Source organism: Prosopis cineraria, unplaced genomic scaffold, assembly GCF_029017545.1.
Source record: "Prosopis cineraria cultivar Desert tree isolate PC_DT_omini unplaced genomic scaffold, ASM2901754v1 PC6, whole genome shotgun sequence".
Taxonomy (NCBI): Eukaryota; Viridiplantae; Streptophyta; class Magnoliopsida; order Fabales; family Fabaceae; genus Prosopis; species Prosopis cineraria.
Window position 1 is genome coordinate 43,454,517 of NW_026555337.1, and position 18,250 is coordinate 43,472,766.

The 18,250-nt window shown below is 29.0% G+C and overlaps 1 protein-coding gene across 1 annotated transcript; it reads right to left on the reverse strand.

The window, feature by feature from the left end:
• Nucleotides 1-1,538: 1,538 nt before the first annotated feature.
• LOC129312454 (protein SENSITIVITY TO RED LIGHT REDUCED 1-like) lies at nucleotides 1,539-6,514 on the reverse strand. Its single transcript, XM_054955087.1, has 2 exons — nucleotides 6,360-6,514; nucleotides 1,539-2,572 (listed from the first exon to the last, which is right to left on the reverse strand). The coding sequence occupies exon 2, from the start codon at nucleotides 2,489-2,491 to the stop codon at nucleotides 1,661-1,663; it is 831 nt and encodes a 276-aa protein (XP_054811062.1). The 5' UTR covers nucleotides 2,492-2,572; nucleotides 6,360-6,514; the 3' UTR covers nucleotides 1,539-1,660.
• Between the last annotated feature and the right edge of the window lie 11,736 nt (nucleotides 6,515-18,250).

Sequence of the window (18,250 nt, forward strand, 5' to 3'; positions counted from 1 at the left end):
TAGGGAACAGGATGAATGTGCTTAAAAGAAATAATCTTTTTTTAATATTTCAAGATTATCCCACAAAAATCATAACCGTTCAGGTAAATCCCAATTTGAGGCCATGGAATATGAATTTAACAATATACTACACTCATATTGAATGTAGTAAGTTCAAAATGTTGTTATAATCACAATGACATATAAGTCGTGAACAGCTTAACAGAGACTTTTGTGTTATTTAACAATAATAATAATTTACTTTACCATAACAGTAGATTTTAAACATTAATAATAACAATTATTAACTAATGAATAAAAGTCGATCAAATCCGGCCCTTTCTGGGAAATTAGGTGTGGGGAAGCTTCCAGAGAATACCTCAATGCCGGGACCTCCTTAAACTTTATCAGTAAAAACTTGGTAGGTCCACAATATATTTTAATCAAACTTTATGTGGAATTAATATTTCCTAACTTTATCTGTTTGATAATAAAAATAGCATTAGAAAAAAAAACATAATCATTAATTTTTATAATTTTATTAAGTTTTTGTTTTTAGTCTTTGTAATTTATTTTTAATGTTTTAAATAATTCCTGTAACATCATTAAGGACTTGAGTAACAAACGTCATCTAATTTTATTAAAATTATAAGAATTGAAAATAATAAAAAATTATAAAGACTAAAAATAAAATGTGATGAACTATAAGGATTAAACTACTGGAAGAAATACAATGCAGTAACCAAAGGGATTAAAATTTTTACAATCAAATTTTTTTTATCTTTTTTTGAAAAATATGTGTGCAATTTTTGTAAAAAATAATTTTGTATTTTAGTATGCATCAAATTAGCCATTTAAGAGTCAAGAACGCAACGTCATCTCCCCTTTAGGTGATGTGACCATCTAATGTAATATTTTCCCACCCCGTTTTATAAGACATTTTTTTATATATTATATATAGTAATAGAATTGATTAAATATAATTTGGAATTTTAAAGAATGAAAAATATAAATTATTAAAAATATCTTTTATTTAATTGCAGAATGAAAACAAATATTCAAAAATGAAAAAAAAAGAAGTAATTTTGAAATAAACTTCATTAATGAATTTTCTTATTACAACTTATATCATGGAATGTCAAATCATTCAAAAAAAAAAAATCTTATAAAATGGGGGCAGATGAAATATATTTTTTGTTGACTCCCAACCATTAAGAATTACATAAACTTTACAATAAACTACACCATCCATGTCTTTAATCAGGTTTATGGTGAAAATAAAATAATATTAAAATACATTCCATTTTAAAATAAACTCTTGAGGTGAAATTGAGATAAAGCACGTTTCATAGACTTAAATTTCAATTCAACAATTCATATAAGCTTAAAAATGTCAAGCGCAGAGAAAAGGAAAAAAAAAAAAAAAAAGCTGCGATAGAAATACACATCCAATGATTAATACAACAGTGATTAATATTTGAGAGAAAAAAATCTTAGGCATAATTACCAAATAAAGAGAACATTTTTCTACCCAAAAAAATAAATAAAAAAGAGAACAATTCAAATAAATTTTTTTTATATTACACAGACATTTCTCACATTTTCTTAGCTAATTAAATGTCAAAATGGTACAAAACAAAACTAAAATACAGTCCTTTCCTATGCCTACCAATAATCTCGATCAATAACTCATAAATTGCAGCTCAGTCTCTAAATTAGGGCTGAAAAAATGCCAACTTGAGTCATGAAAAGCATTAAAATAGTCATCAGAAATTGTTTTTACTCTAAACTCATTTGTAAATTTTCGAGCAGACAAAATATATCCCATTGAATCCAAAACAGGTGAGTTAATCTCTGAAACTTGCTTGCATGTTTCAAAGCTGTTCCCAAACAAGACCACGTTACCTAATAGATTCAATTTCCAATTCGCTTGTAAGAGGTTGTTGTATAACTCTGCCTCACAATGTGGCATGAAGAACATAGTTGGCTTTATAACTTGCCTCCTTCCATGTTCATTGACTGATAAGACAGAACAATTCAGAGCTTCCAAAATCCGAGATTCAGTTGCAGAAAGAACAGGATCAAATACCTCGATTTCTCCAATCCATTTAAAATCTTTTTTCATTAATATTGCTAGACTAAGCTGCAATCGAGGCGGCTCATATGATTCAAGGCTGCCAATACCATAAATTACCATTTGCATCTTTGACTCTGATCCCAAAACCTTGTGTAAGTGTTCTGAAACTGGTGGGGTCTGCAACTGATCTCGAAAACTATGATAGAATTGAGAGCTCTCAACTTTATTTATACTTCTTTCCATTTTTTGCATCAACGCTTTTTCATTTGAGGGATCAATTTGTGCATCTGTTGGAGCCCATGGTTCTTGTGTTTCTGTCAACCTTTCAACTTTATTAGACCTTTTCCTTTGCCTTCCGCGGCGGGGCATAACAACTGTCCAGCCTCCATTCAAAGCGCAATCATCATCTGCTAGAGTTCTTGTTGATGCTTCCATTTAATGATAGCTATTACTCTAACCTGTTTGAGTTGATTCCGATAAACTACTCTGTCATACTTCAGGATAAGATGGCAAATTCTGAATAAAGAGAACAAAGTGTAAGTGATGGGGCACGTTCAATGTCATCAAGAACAATCAGTTACTTGTCCAAATATTTGACATCTCACTTCAGAAAAACATTAAATACATTCATAAATTGAAATAAATAAAGAAGGTTCCAGAATATATATATATGTATGTATGTATGTATGTATGTATGTATGTATGTATGTCTAATTATTCATTGTGCTGCACAACCCCCCATGAGGGCAAAATTACTAGAATCTGAGCGGTTAAGGTAGTGTCAACATAAAAGCAAGGCCAGAGAATATAAATCCAAATCTGAGCCAAAACACACAACCCACTCTAGCATACTTGAAATTCAAGCATGAGAAGAGATGTCAGGAATGGAAATATTTCAAGCGGTTCACGGTGTTCTTCATCTAACATTTTTCTGTGCTCTTAGTATAAGTTAAGCAAGCTCCCATATTAACCCGAAAAAAGAAAAAGAAAACGTAAGCCACCATGCCCAGTCACTGGTACAACTGATACAAGAAAAATTTACAGTACATGATAAATTAAACACAACAACTTTTCAAAGACCTAAAGTCTAGAGTGGTGAACATAATTCTCCTGGGACATAATCAGATAGGTTGCAGAATCCCCAAGAAAAAACATACATATAGTGATAAGTGCATATCTTACAATTAAATAGGTGTAGCTTTTGATTTAGATTTGATTATATTTATTAAGATTTCATATCTATTTAATTAATATCTATATATTTTTCTCTGATCACTGAATTATAAGATAGAAAGGGATTTTAATACAAAATTTACATTTTGCAGAGAAAAAGAATAAACCAGATAGAAGAAAAAAAAAGCAAAGAGAAATATATATATATATATATATATATAATATATAAAGGAAGAAGCTAGTGTCACAAGGATATAAATATATACATGGAGACTAAATATTCTAGGAAGATGACGTACAGGACATGATTTTCAAAAGAAGGAAAAAGGGCACAGCAAAAGATAAAATATTATATATATATATATATTAAAGTCCCACATCGACAAGGAAAAAAAGAAGGAGCTTCCACTTTGATTATAAATATTCCCTCCATCAAGAGGGAAAGCATCCAATCACTTATCTGAGTACCTCAAAAATTCTCTCCGAGATATTCGGAGCCCGTATAAGCATTTTGAAAGCTGAAAGTGAAATTGTTGCGGAGTCTTACAATTCATAATTATTTCTTTTTTACTCCTTAATTTTCTCTGCGACTATTTTTCATGATTAGGAATTTTATAATGGTGTTATTTAATTTTATTATGTGTTTCTAAATTACCCAGTTGGAGTAAGGATGTAGCCCAACTGAGGAGCTACTTTTCTATTTTACTTGTTTTGAATTTTTGTATTTATATTTATGAATATTTTTGCTTTTTCCAATTATATTTATTTCTCTTGTTCTTTATATTGATTTAATGACTGGCCACCATTTAATCAAATCTATGGATAATCTTGATGGATTAGGAGGTGAAGAGAGAATCTAGATCTAGAGAAATAAATATAAATAACTAACCTAGGAATAATTCTAGAAATTTATAGTGACTTAAACTATAGCTTCATAATTTAATTAGTTGCTTGGGTATTGTAGGAATGAATTCAACGCTAATTAAAAAGGGACTAATAATTCGGGAGAATATTAGGATACTTTAGGAATAGTTGTCACTATAATTGATCAGAGTCAACTCAAAGGTAGAAACTAGCAACCTGTAGGATGAATCATAAATCCCAACGCTTCAAGTGATTATGTTTTCATCATCATTATTTTCTTGATTTATTTTTATATTTTCATCAAAATTATTCATTTTATCTATTTTTTCTTGAACTATTAAATATTTAAATTATTAAAAGTGTAACTTCCCCGTGGGTTCAACATCTGAAATACTTTGGGTAATTTATTACTGAGATCTCGTACACTTGCGGGAGCGATCATATGGATGGGCCATTGTGTCCAAGGTTGGCCATTAAGTAATGAGACATCTTTTACTTATTTCTCACACAAATTTTTACAAGCCAACAAATATTTACTGAGGTGCCAGATGTATGCCTTACCATCCTTTGACATGAGCATTCAAATGACTAAACTCCATAATCAAAGTTTTCAACTTGCGTAAAATCACATCAAATTTATCCGATATACAAGAAGCCAAAGGTACCATCAGTGGACAGCAATGCAGGTTGAATTTCTTAAAGCATATCAGTATACAAATTCCAAATACCACTGTCTTTGAGGCCAAGCAGAAATCCACAATATACTAAAAAGGGCAGAATTTTATAGGAGGCTTTCTTTACATGTAGCGGGGCAAACAAAAACCTGTATCATTTATACATATAAGTGGTCTTTTTGGGGTCAAAGCTATTGTGTTCTAATACAGTTCACAGAGTTCAAAGAACTAGTCTAGGACACATGGAAAATGCACTTTCCAATTTATGTGTAAATGGGTCAAATGACTAAATGTAACAAACAAAATCTTTTTTTAACAAATCAAATCCTTTTCCAATTTATGTTTTAGCTCGTCAAAATGATAACTTGCAAGCCAAAAGTGCATTTTTGTTTTAATGAATGGTGACATGGAAAAGCCCTTTTCCCTTGATTAAAGCAATAATTGAGATAAAGAATGAAATCCTCCAGTAATAAAACACAGTGTCTGAAGCTAATTTCTGATTGACATGTTCTTCATCTAAAGATTTTCAGTGTTCTATCCCTTTTTAAGTATTTCACTGCTTGTCTGCCAACTTATCCTTATTGTTGTTGATTTTTTGTTGCTACATAGAGTTGCAAGATTTTGCAGTTTCTACAATGCCCAGATTATTATGCAGAATTCCCCAGCAACCAATCTTCACTCAACATGAACAGGTCTGTGCGTTCTATAAACTAATTCTCCTTTGCACAGTCTCCTCAAGAGATCTATAACTACAAGATGAAACTCTTCTACTAAAGTAGGCCAGAAAGGGAAACAAGGGAATGTCAAAATTCATGCTTGTTTTTGTAATCTACAAATGATCCATAAATATGGCTGTCAATGTCATGATCTTGGTTGCGTTTCTTTCCTCTGATTTTTCCATTCTTTCTTTCTTCCTCCTTTTCTATTCTGGTTATCTGCAATCATGGAGGCAAATTCCAAGCTGCCAATTTCACTCTATCGGATTGTATGTACTTCCCAATATGTTATCTTAAACCATTTTACATACACCAACAATACTCCCCAACCTGTTTAGGATATTTTCCCCATAAAACCATTTCACAGATACAATAAAACACAGAGTTGATGCTATTGCCGAATCAATATATGAGAATCAAAACTGATTATACCAATCATAGGTTTAATTCCAATCAGAGTTCGAATTCATATAAGAGAATACCAATCCTCAGGCAGACCTATAGCACAACATTGGGATATAATGTCCTCTTAATTTTTGTTTCAGATACTTCGACACAACTCGTGGCAAGTCATTTACAAGATCATAGATCACAAGTAACTTGAGAATTTCAAAATTTTATTATAATAAAAAACGATTAATAAACAGAATGTCAAAACGCAACAAATCCAACATTGCAAAAGGGGGGAAAAAAACTCGCCAGAAATCAAAATGAAGAGGGAAGAAGTATAATAGCCAATTACACTCCATTCGAGCAAACACCCAAAGCCAAATTAAAATGAAGAGTTTAAAACAAAACAAGAACAGCGGGAACAGAAGACGCGGGGAAAAATTCAAATCAAGATTCAAAACACCAGATTGAGCAAATCAATCTCACCGTGGTCGTAGAAAAATCCCTAGGGTTCAAATCTTCTTCCCCGCTTGCCCGAGAACAACCACGGAGGGCTGACAATGGCGGACGGCGTCCAACAGAGTAAGGGATGCTTGTTCACGACAGACAGAACTGGCTCCGCTAACGAGAAAGGGTTTCATCATAATTAATTTTAGGAAGAATTGGGTAAGGGCTAATTGCCTAATTCTCATTTGGTTTTATAATTTTCTCATGCTATTTTTTTTTTCAAATAATTAACCTTGAATAGAATTAGAGGAGATAAATGAAATTGACTATGAAAATAAAATTAATTAAAATTATATATTAACATAAATATATATGAATAGTGAAAATAATAATTAAAAATATATAAAAATTATGAAATGATAAAATAACAACTCTCCCTATTAAAAATGTAAGATATTTTTAATTAAATCTCACCTCAATAAAGTAGTTATTTAATTTTAAACTAATCATATCTTTTCATATTTATCTTTATTTTATAAAATGTTTCACCCTACACAAATATATAGTAATCTATTCAATAGGGATACTTTAAAAAAAAGTGATAATTATATTTTAAAAAACTCAAAATACCTTATATTTTTTAATATTCAACTTTTTTAAAAATATTTTATATTTTTAAATGGAGACAGTACTATTTTTCAAATTTTTATATTATATACAAATATATTGAGTATTTACTAGTAATAAAATACAAATTTTGAAAAAAATAATTCATCTTTTATAAATACACAAACTTAATAATTATAGAAAAAATATCAAAAATTTTATATTTTGCATTAACATTTACTAAATTATATTAGATCAATCTTAGATTAAATTAAAATTTGTATTAACTTAAATAAAATCAACTAAAATTAAATTTAAAAAAATAAAAAAAATGAAATACCGATTGTTATAAATTTAAAAGATTATTTATGCTAAAATCAATCAGTTTTTGTGAAAAAAAAAGGAAATGAAATACTAATTGTTATAAAAAAAAGAAAATTATATCAACTGTTAAATTTGTGCATAATTTTCTTTTTGAAGGTGCCCCTCAATAATAAGATAATGTTTGGAAACTAATTTGAAAATGATCAGTTCTTAAGAAGATCAAATCTTTTATGTGGCTATTTACACATGGAAAAGCTCATACTATGGTGCTTTGTACACAAAGAGGGATCCAATCTAGTGACAAGTGTCTAGTTGGATGCAACTAGAATGACAATTTGATGCATCTCCTTTGTGATTGTACTAATGTTGTCAACTATTGAAAATTTGTTCTTAAAGAAAATGCTCAAGGGAGTTTCTTTTCATTTCAATGAGTGGATTGGGTCAAATGAAACTTGAAACATGAAGCAAGTTAAGCCTTCACAGGGAAAATCCATCGGGCAACATTGTTTTGATATATATATATATATATATATATATATATGTATATATGTTGGGACAATTGGGTTAGTTGGTGTAGCATTTTATTTCACTTAGACCTTGTTTGTATTCCCAATTATGGTAGCTCTAGTTTCTTTAGAACTTATATTGATAGAGACTTAGTTAATAGTTGCTCCTTACAACAAGAATGAGAAAGGATCAAGGATAGATAATGTGGACCCCTTTCAACTCTATGTTGATGGCTTTGTTACAGACAATGGGAGTAGTGAATGTGCTGGAATCTTGTGAGATAGGAATAATAATTGAATTTGTGGATTTATCTACCAACTTGCTTTAGCTCCTCTAGTCATGGTTGAGCTTATTGGTATCAAACAAGGCTTACACTAGTGTTGGGTAACAAAAATTTATCATATAGAAGTTTTCTTAATTACATTGAGGCCATGAATTTGGCCTTGAACGGGTGTGATTACAACTACCTTTTTTAGAACTTGGTTGAAGAAGTTAAAGCCTTCATCTATAGAGAGGGTAGAATTATTTTTAAACACATTGAGAGGGACAAAAATAGGAATGCAGATTTTCTCACTAGATTATCATACACCTTGGATAATAGTTTTTACCTCTTTAATCATCATCCATTTCCTAATTTTGGGGATGGAGGATAATAAAAGAGCCTAGTATTTATTTAATTTTTATCAACTATTCTGTACTTTGTTTAGTTGTTAACTATTAATATTCAATTTTATTCAAAAATAAAAAAAGAAATCTGTCAGTTTTTATACTTCTATGAAACTACCAAATCAAATCCTGTGCCCCTTAGTTGCTCGACAAAATTGACAAAATTTCAGCCTAGTAAATATATTTTTGATGGAAGAAGTCGACAAAATCCACAGGAAAAGGGAAAACGAAATCCATTTATGACAACTAAATGGAATCAGTATAAGAATGAAGCATGTGAGAAGAGACGTTTTTTTTTTTTTGGGTACCCACAAAGAAAACGGACTTTTTTTTACGGCCTTTCAGATCAAACAAAAAGGGGGCGAATTGGGTCATGGGCTTTGCCTAAAGCCTTGGACCCAAAAGTGTGGCTGAAGCAGACAATACAGCTATGACTTGATATATAATTCTTTAAGTTTTAAAACACAAATTATCTCTTAAATTAATCTAATATTTGAAGTATCTCAATGAATTAATATATTTATGTAGCTAATTTTTTTCTTATTTTTCAAAAAATGAGAACTAATTTGAACAAATTAGTCATCTAATCAATTTATTTTTTATTAATTTGGTTCTTTACACTATATCTTGTTTTTTATTTTTTTTAAAGTCTTTGAATTGTTTTTTTTTTAACCCAAATAATCATTACTACAAAATTCTGGATATAAGATGGTAAAAAAAATGACAGTTAAAAAAAAGTCATATAATGGTGAGGCAGATGATGGTTGGACAATATATGACTTAAATGACGGGTGTTTAAAACACCTGTCATTTAAAACTTACAACGTTTTAGTTTTTGAGTATTAAAAAAAAATAGTAAACTTTAAATGACTGATATTTTAAACACCCATCATTTAAAGCTCTATAAATATATGACATGTGTTAGACACACCCATCACATATTGATTCCCAACGTTTCAGTTTTGTATTAAAAAAAAAAGAAACAAGTTTGGATATTAAATGATGAGTGTTTTACACACCCATCATTTAAAGTATTGCACATATATGATGAGTGTCTTAAACATCTATCATATATGTTGAAATAAATGACAATTATTTAAACAATTGTCATTTATTCCCTTTTAATTAATAGTTCTGCTTTTATTTTTTAGTTCACGCTTGATCGTCTTCTCTTTTCTTCTTTTCTCCACTTACACATGAAATTGAAAAAACTCACAAATTCTTCCTCCATTGTTGTCATTGACTACCATAGATTGCTCCGACGTGAAGTTGATGCTATCATTCACCGTCTCTCATTGTCTTGTGTTCTCCCTCTTTGGGTTTCTTTTCTCTTTGCTTGAAGGTGCAATCTCTTTGTTTTTTCTTCATTTTCTTCCATTATCCATAGATTTTTAGATTATGAGAATGATTTATTTAATGTTGTGGATAGTTTTATTAGCTTATTTTTCTTGTGTAAATTTCTGTTCATTTTTGCCCATTTTAGATTTGTGGGATGTCAAAAATTGTTTGTGTTTCATGTGTTATGAACTTGTGAATGCTAATAAATGATATAGGTAGCCTTAGAATTATTTTTAGGATGAAAATAAAGGATCAAAATGCGATATTTTTAATTATTGTATTTTTCTATGAATTGTGATTGATTTATTTGAATAATTTTTAATTTAAATTATGTGCCTTGTTTCACCAGAGTAGTTTTATCATTTAAAACTATATATTGAAATATATTATTATGCCAAATTTCATTACAATTAAAGTTGATTTAGGTGATCGAAATTGACGCGCGATTTCTCTAAAAATCAATACTATTTTGTTGAGATTTTTACATTTGCTAAAGAATGATGTTTTCTTGGCTTGGGATTGCTAATATAGGATATGTGTAACCTTAGAATGATCAAATGAGACAAAAAACATTGATTGAAAATGATGTTTATGGTGTTTTTCTTCTTTTTATATGATTTTTTTAAAGAATTTTAAATATAATTTTATAATAATTAGAGTTGGTTTGAAAATGTTATTTTGTGAGGATTTTGTTGCTATTGTGATTGTTTATGGTTGAAATTAGTTTGTTAAGTGAGATTCTAGGATTGAAAAGGGGGTTTGAGCTCAGGAAATACTTTTTCTATGCCATTATGCATTGTGATTTATGATTCATTAATTACTCTATATTATATGTAGAGTAGTTAATTTTTTTTTTGATGATCTTTTTATCATTTCTTTTCTCTCCATATTTATGAGTCACTAATCAGATTTTCTTGAATGAATTTTTTTTAGATTAAAGTTATGGATAAAGAATGGTTGTCTACCAATCAATTAAGTAAAGAGCATTTGGATGTGAAAGAGTTTATAAAATTTTGCTTTCAAGCATGTAAAAGACCATAGAAGAATAGTATACCCTTGTGTAAGATGGAATCTTTTAAAGCAAATTAGTGCATATGAGTTGGAAGACTATTTAGTGTGCCATGAAATTTATAAAAATTACAAGTGTCGGCATAAGCATGGAGGGAGTAGAGACAATAAGTGTACTAGTAATTATGAATATAAAGGAAGTTTTGAATCAAATGATTATGACACAGATACTTATATAGGTGATTGTCTTGAAGAAATGGTCAATGCGATTGAAAGGGAACTTGAGAATTATCCTAAAATGTTAGAGATGTTGAAAAGTGATGCACAGATGCCCTTGTATGTTGGTTGCATTGAATTCACAAAGTTGTTGGCGATGTTGAAATTGTATAACTTGAAAGTGAGCAATAGATAAAGTGATAAGAGATTTATAAAAAATCTTACACTTATAAAACAACTTCTACCCGTGAATAACGAGCTTCCAAGGACTATATATGAGGTAAAACAAATGCTACGCTCAATTAGCATGAGTTATGAGAACTACACACCTGTCCTAATGATTGTATATTATTTAGAAATAAATATACATCATTAATGGTATGTCAATGTAATGCCTCATGCCACAAAGAGAATGGGAAGGGTTTAGAGAAGGCATTATGGTACTTTTCTATTGTACCTATATTTAGATGGTTGTATAGTAGTGTAGAAGATGCAACAAATTTGACATGACATGCGGATGAACGGATCAAAGATGGAAAGTTTCAATATCCAGCTGACTCTTCTCAATAGAAAAAATTGATCTTGATTATTTTGACTTTAAAGCAGAAGATAGAAACCTTTGTCTTGAATTATTTACTGATGGAATGAATCCACACAGGCTTCAAAGTAGCACTCATAATATGTAGCTAGTTATTTTGATAACTTACAACTTACCTCTATAGTTATGTATGAAGCACTACTACATAATTTTAAATATAAGATACCTAAAAATATGATGGTTATAAAAAAATATGTCATATAATAATGAAGCTAAGTGATGATTAGTAAATATGTACAAGTGTTTAAAACACTTGTCACATATGTATATTATCATATATGATGGGTATTTAAAAACTTATTATATAATGCTTCAAATTATATTTTTTTAAAAAATAAAAATAATAATACTATACATGGTGGATGTTTAAAATACCCGTCATAAAATGGTTCACTTTGATAACATTTTAAAAAATAAAAAAGAAAAATATGACGGGCATTAGCATCACCGTCATTTGAGGTTTAGCCCATCATTTTAGATTTAGAAGCCTCTTTAGTTCTTGAGCTTTCAGATCTGGAGTACTTTGCCGAACTAGCCTCCACCTCTTGAGTCGATCCTCTTCGTTTGCCGCTGGTCATTGCGTCTCACCTGCTCGTCTTGCAGTTTAATCAACTGCGCTTCACCGCCATTTTCGTTCAGTCAATCTTCGCCGCTGTTCAACTACTTGCTGATTCTATTCAGCGTATCATCGCTTTCAATCGTCTCCTTTATGTTCCCCTTCCTCTCACGCTCGTAACAAACTCTTCCCTATCAATAACGCCAGATTCATTCAATTCTATAGGAGACTGCAGACTTGAATGCTCCTCTTCATGCTATTGGCTTCAAATGTTTCATTCATTTCCAACGGAAATCCATGATATTTCAACTTTGGAGGAGTTGTAAGTGTAATTAAATCAATATCACTTAGGGTTTCTAAAACTTGTTTCTGGCTTGAGAAATTGGTTTTTGGTTTTGCTATTTTCTGCAGAGTGTTGGAAGATAATCTGTTAGAAGGAACTCTTATTTCTAGTCTTGGAAAACCGAAGCACTTACACAGGTTTTCATATATATATTTTTTAATTTTTCCTGTGTTTTCTAGCTATGAATTTGCAAGCTTCTTTCTGCAAATAATTTCTCAAGGACCATGCCTGAAAGTTTTGGCAATCTTATAAATTTATAAAAAATCACACTGCTCATAAGCTGTGAACAATACTACTCAAACCCGATACATGGAATTACCATATAGTTTAATCCTTAAATTGAGAGGATCTTGTTTAGCATAGCTTTGTTAACAAATCTAACTAAACTGTGAGTTACTTGTTCCTATGTAATTTGCAGACTTCTCAACGGCCATGAAATTTGATCTGCAACATAAACATTTTCCTATTACTGATGATGTCTTTTTAATTTTTTGGTTTTAAATTTCTATTCCTAATTTAGGAGAATAACTGATTTGAATGGGACAACAATAATGTGATTTCCTAATATAGAGAATTTGAAATGTTTGAAACAATTGTGAGTTATGAAACCTCTGTTTTCATATGAAAATCTGTTTCATGCATGTAAGGTTGTGTTGCATCATTTGACTTTAGAAAATTCCAGCCATTTGAGCCTACACACACACGTAATTTGAGCACGTTGAGTGGAAAAGGATTTGGGCAAAAGTTCATAATCTTGGGTAAAAATAAATTCATACCTTGAAACTCTAGTTGTTTGGTGATTATGGTTTAAAGAAGCCAATGGTTTTCAACACGTGGTTGGGAATTTGGAATATTCATTTGTTGTTTAAACTTGTATCACTAGCAGCCTTGGTTTGAACTGTTAATATACATGTTTATTATTTCATAATTTTAGGTAAATCCACATATCATATAGCTTGCAGGCTAAAAGAAATTAAGTTTTAAATCATGGATTGAGTTAAATTCTACATTATAGTTAAGAAATGATAATGATATTGAAAGTAAGGGCTCGAAAGGTGACATTATTCATAATCCTATATTGTCAGGGGTGGCATACTTCTTGCTTATCTTAATAATTTTTTTTATTTTTAATTTAATCAATTAATTATAATTTTGTAACACTTGTTAATACTATTAGGGATCCTTGGATGTTGATTTCTATCAAACCATTCGGCAACACTCCAAAAATATATTATTTCAATTCTCTTGAAAGGCAACCAGCAGGGAATAGATAAATTTTGTTGGAGTTGATTAATATATAACTGCATAAAGCATTGCACATATTTATTTGTTTATTTAAATTTCATACTAATGTATTTTTTACTTTGGGTGATTGTGTTATACTATACTAACACAAAACAATCACTTCTAAGGTCCTTTATAAATTTTGATGCAGCCTACACTTGAAATATAATAAAGGTAGTTGAAGTCACTTATTGAATTGAAATGTAATACATTAATACATATTCATCGATTCTTTAATTTATAGTGTCTAAAGCAAATGAAAAATAACTTGGATTGTAGCTTCTATATCATGAGGTTCATGAAGGACATCATTATCCATAACGAGAGCATAATTCTCGAGATGTATGTCAACAATATTCACTTTTAAATTAAAAAAAAATTTAATGTATTAAAATTAATTTATGGTGAATTATTTATATATTACAGTACTATGATGATTTTTACGTTGAAGAATTCATGAATGCAGAAATAAATGACGTAATCAAAGAATGGTGTTAATACATTTTTTAAGTGTGAACCTCATATAAAGAAGATCAATAAAACTATTTAGAAGAAGTAGCTAGGATGTTTATATTTTTAATAGCTAGTTTACTTTAAAAAATAGTTTACTTTATAAAATTATATTTGTTTACTTGATATAGATTAGTTTAAGAGATGTTTTTGATTAATTTTGTAATTGAATATAATAAATTCTATTGATATTCAAATTTGAAATGACTATTTATTGCTATTTTAATTTCTTTTTGCAGGGAGCTGGTATAAAAACAAACCCCATATTATAAAAAAGATTATATAATAAATGACAGTTATATAAATAACCATCATTTATATTATAATATATGACGGGTCAATAAATTACCCGTCATTTATTGTTACTTTAAATGATGGGTAAATGATTTACCCGTCATTGAAAGTATGGCAAATTCTTTTTCAAAATTTATCATGCTTTAAATGACAGGTAAATAATTTACCCATCATTTAAAGTCACAATAAATGATGGATTTAAATCCATCATTTAAAAAATCCATCATTTATTGTGACTTTAAATGATAAGTAGATGTCATTTATTATATCCTTTATGCACAGACATATCTAAAAATTATATTTTAAATGATGATTATATAATCGTCATTTATTGAGAGACTTTAAATGTTAGCTAGATAAATGACACATATTAACTGTCATTTATGAGCTAAAATAATGGTTATTTATTTCTTTTTTTGTCGTAGTGACTTACACTTCTTTTCATTAATTTGCGTAGCTGTTATCAATATTATGTTATCTATGTCATCAAATTTTAACAGTTTTACTCCCACGTTAAACAATAAAAACCAAATTGATTATTATTGATGCAAATTTGAGAGATCAAATCGATAAAAAATAAAATTGAGAGACCAAATTAACAATTGAAGCAAACTCAAGGGATTATAAGATTCATTATCTTTTATTATTATAATCAAATAAAAAATGATATATGTTTTTTTATAAAATCTCTACAAAATAATCTATTTTATAAAACCTTTAAACTATTTCAAGATCACTTATTTTTTAATTTTACAAGAACCCCCACTAAGTTTCTAACTTTGACTTATTTTATGTATAATTAAAAAATGGTTTTTTTCTCACCTATATTTAATGGGATAAAATAAAAAAAATTTGTGATAAAAATAAAATGATGGACTTATAAATATGGCAAAAAAAATTCTTTTATCTTTAACTTATAAATAAGGCCGGAGTAAATAATGTAAGCCTTGGCTTGTTTCCTCCTCTTTTCTTGCTACACAAAATATCATATTTTAATGACCAACAGCCGCTTTGGATCAAGATCCAACTTAACCGGATTAAATTTTTGGAGGGAGCGCACTTGGATACTTGAGCTCATGCTAAAGATCATATGTTTTATTGATTCATCAGGATTTGAATTAGGTAATTATATATCATTTGACCTGCTGAAATATAGATTAATAGTTTTGAATTCATATTCCATTTGATATTAATAAATGAGTAACAAAATATAGATTAATAGTTTTGAATTCACATTTCATTTGATATTAATAAATGAGTAACGGCTCAGATGGTAAAGGCACTCAATACTTGTACCAAGTACAGTCACTCAATCCAAATCCGATTTGTTATGTCATGGAAAACTAGCCCTCACATTAAACCAGTGATGAACCTAAACAAAATTTATTAGATGGGGCAATATTTATGCTAAAAATAAATATAAATATTTTTTAAGAAAATATAATTATAAATATTAATTAAATAAAAGTAATATATAAATAAATTATATGAGAAGTTTAAAAATATATATTAATTTCATTTGTATCATAAATTTATTTTTATAATAAATATATGAGTAAATAATATTTGTGAATAGGTATGCATAATAATTTTAAATAAAATGTGGGGCAATTGATTTTTTATGAAAGCAATTGTAAATTTAAAAAAGAGGCAAATGCGGTTTTAATAAAAAATTAAATGTAATTTTTACTCTTCTTGTGGAGGCAATTGCCCTCTCTTTGCTTCAAATGGGTACGTCCCTTCTGTGGAATTGCCGTATCAAAATAAAAAAAAAAAAAATACTATTTAACCATTAAAATTTATTCTGGGAAGGTCTGATAAGATCGAGAAAAAGAACAAGAAGAGAAAGCCGCTAGAACAGAAATAACAATTTTTTCCTCTGTTTTTTATTCATGGATACTCGAAAGTTGAAACTTAGAAACCTATTCAATATTCATTCTGATTAATACAAAAAGAAAAAATATTACTGTGACAATAACCAATGAACTTGAATTCATATATTAGCTAGTCTTTCATTCAGCAACCTCAATCAGAACTGATTTAACTAAAAAAACGAGAATATCGTGAAAAACGTTGGACTAGAAAATTATAGAGATTTGTTCATTGCAAAGTTTCAAACATGAGACAAACCATAATCATCAACAATGAAACTATTTTCGTCGAACATCAACAATCAAATTTAAACCATAGAAAATTTACAAAAAAATATATAAATATATGACTCTAGAAATTACGAACTATGACTGAAGCCAGCGAAAAGCAGAAAGTGACCCATTGTGAGAGGATAATCCAACAATTGTATGCTACGCGAAGAGCCATCTTCGATCTCATCTCCATCTTCTGAATGCTTCAGTCAAAGAGTAATTAGGGTTTATACATCAAACAGGGATTGACAGAAAATCAGAAAATGGGTGTGTGTGCATAAGAGGAGAGATAGGATCAGACAACGTAACGACGTCTTTTTATAAAAAAAAAAAAATCAAAGAGGAGTTTAATTCAGTGAATAATTATCATTATCATTATAATTATATGGATCTAATTAAGGGACAATATCAACGTATTAATGAGGGTAATCTCTTGATTCATTGTGGTTTATCTGTGTGAATTCAATGTGTATCTATTTAAATTAGGAGATCGTGATCAAATATCGTCCATATTATCTCTTTGAAATATATGTGTCCATATTTTATGACCGCAATCTGGATTTTAAATTTAGATTAATTCTTCATTTTTTAATTAAAATCAAAATCATTATGATTATTTTAATTTTGTGCTTTATTACTTTTAAAATAAATATGAAACTTGATGATTTTTTTTGTCAATGGTATATACATCACCTAAATAAAACAATAATCAATTTATTTAATTTGAATCATCCAAATCATCTAATCTGGACATTTTACTTGAAATATGTGCAGCTGTGACTCTTCGGGTCAAACGCCAAAAAAACAAAAGACATCAAGATACATGTGGATGAGACTAAAAGATAGGATTTGATTTTTTTTTAAATCTTTGGGCTAAGGCTATTATTTATCATCTTTGTGACCAAAATTAAATTTCGTACCAATAATAACCAACATGCGATGATTTTAGCAAAAATAGGATAGGATATGGTATGCTTAAATATGAGGTTTTGAGTTTGAGTTGTAGAAAATAATTTTTTAAAAATTACTTCCAATTAAGATAGACAATACTCGGAGCTTATCTAATCAGATTATCCTATCAAAATAAAATTGTACTAATAAAGTGTTTTGAGCCCAAACTTTTTTTCAATAAAAAATTCTACTGGGCCCCATAACATTTTTTGAATAGTTAATTCTTTATGTCTTATAACAAAAATAATTATTTATTGTTATAATGATTAATTAGACTATATCTATATTTGGGTACGTTGAATTGTACTAGATTTGTTCTATTTTTTTTATTCAATAATCTTGAGACTAACCTCTAAAAAAATTTCAACATTATTAAGAAGTTTTTTTTTTCCTCCAAACAATGCTCTTCATACACATTTCTAAAAAAATTCATTCTACTTTTCAACGCTATAATAATCTCATCAAATTTGATGAATCTGTTCATGCGTACACACTGCTGATAATTTAAGTCAAGCTCAATAAATAAATTTGACAAAAAAAATCAAGTTTTATTTGTCAATAGTAATCCTATATACCTCACCTAAA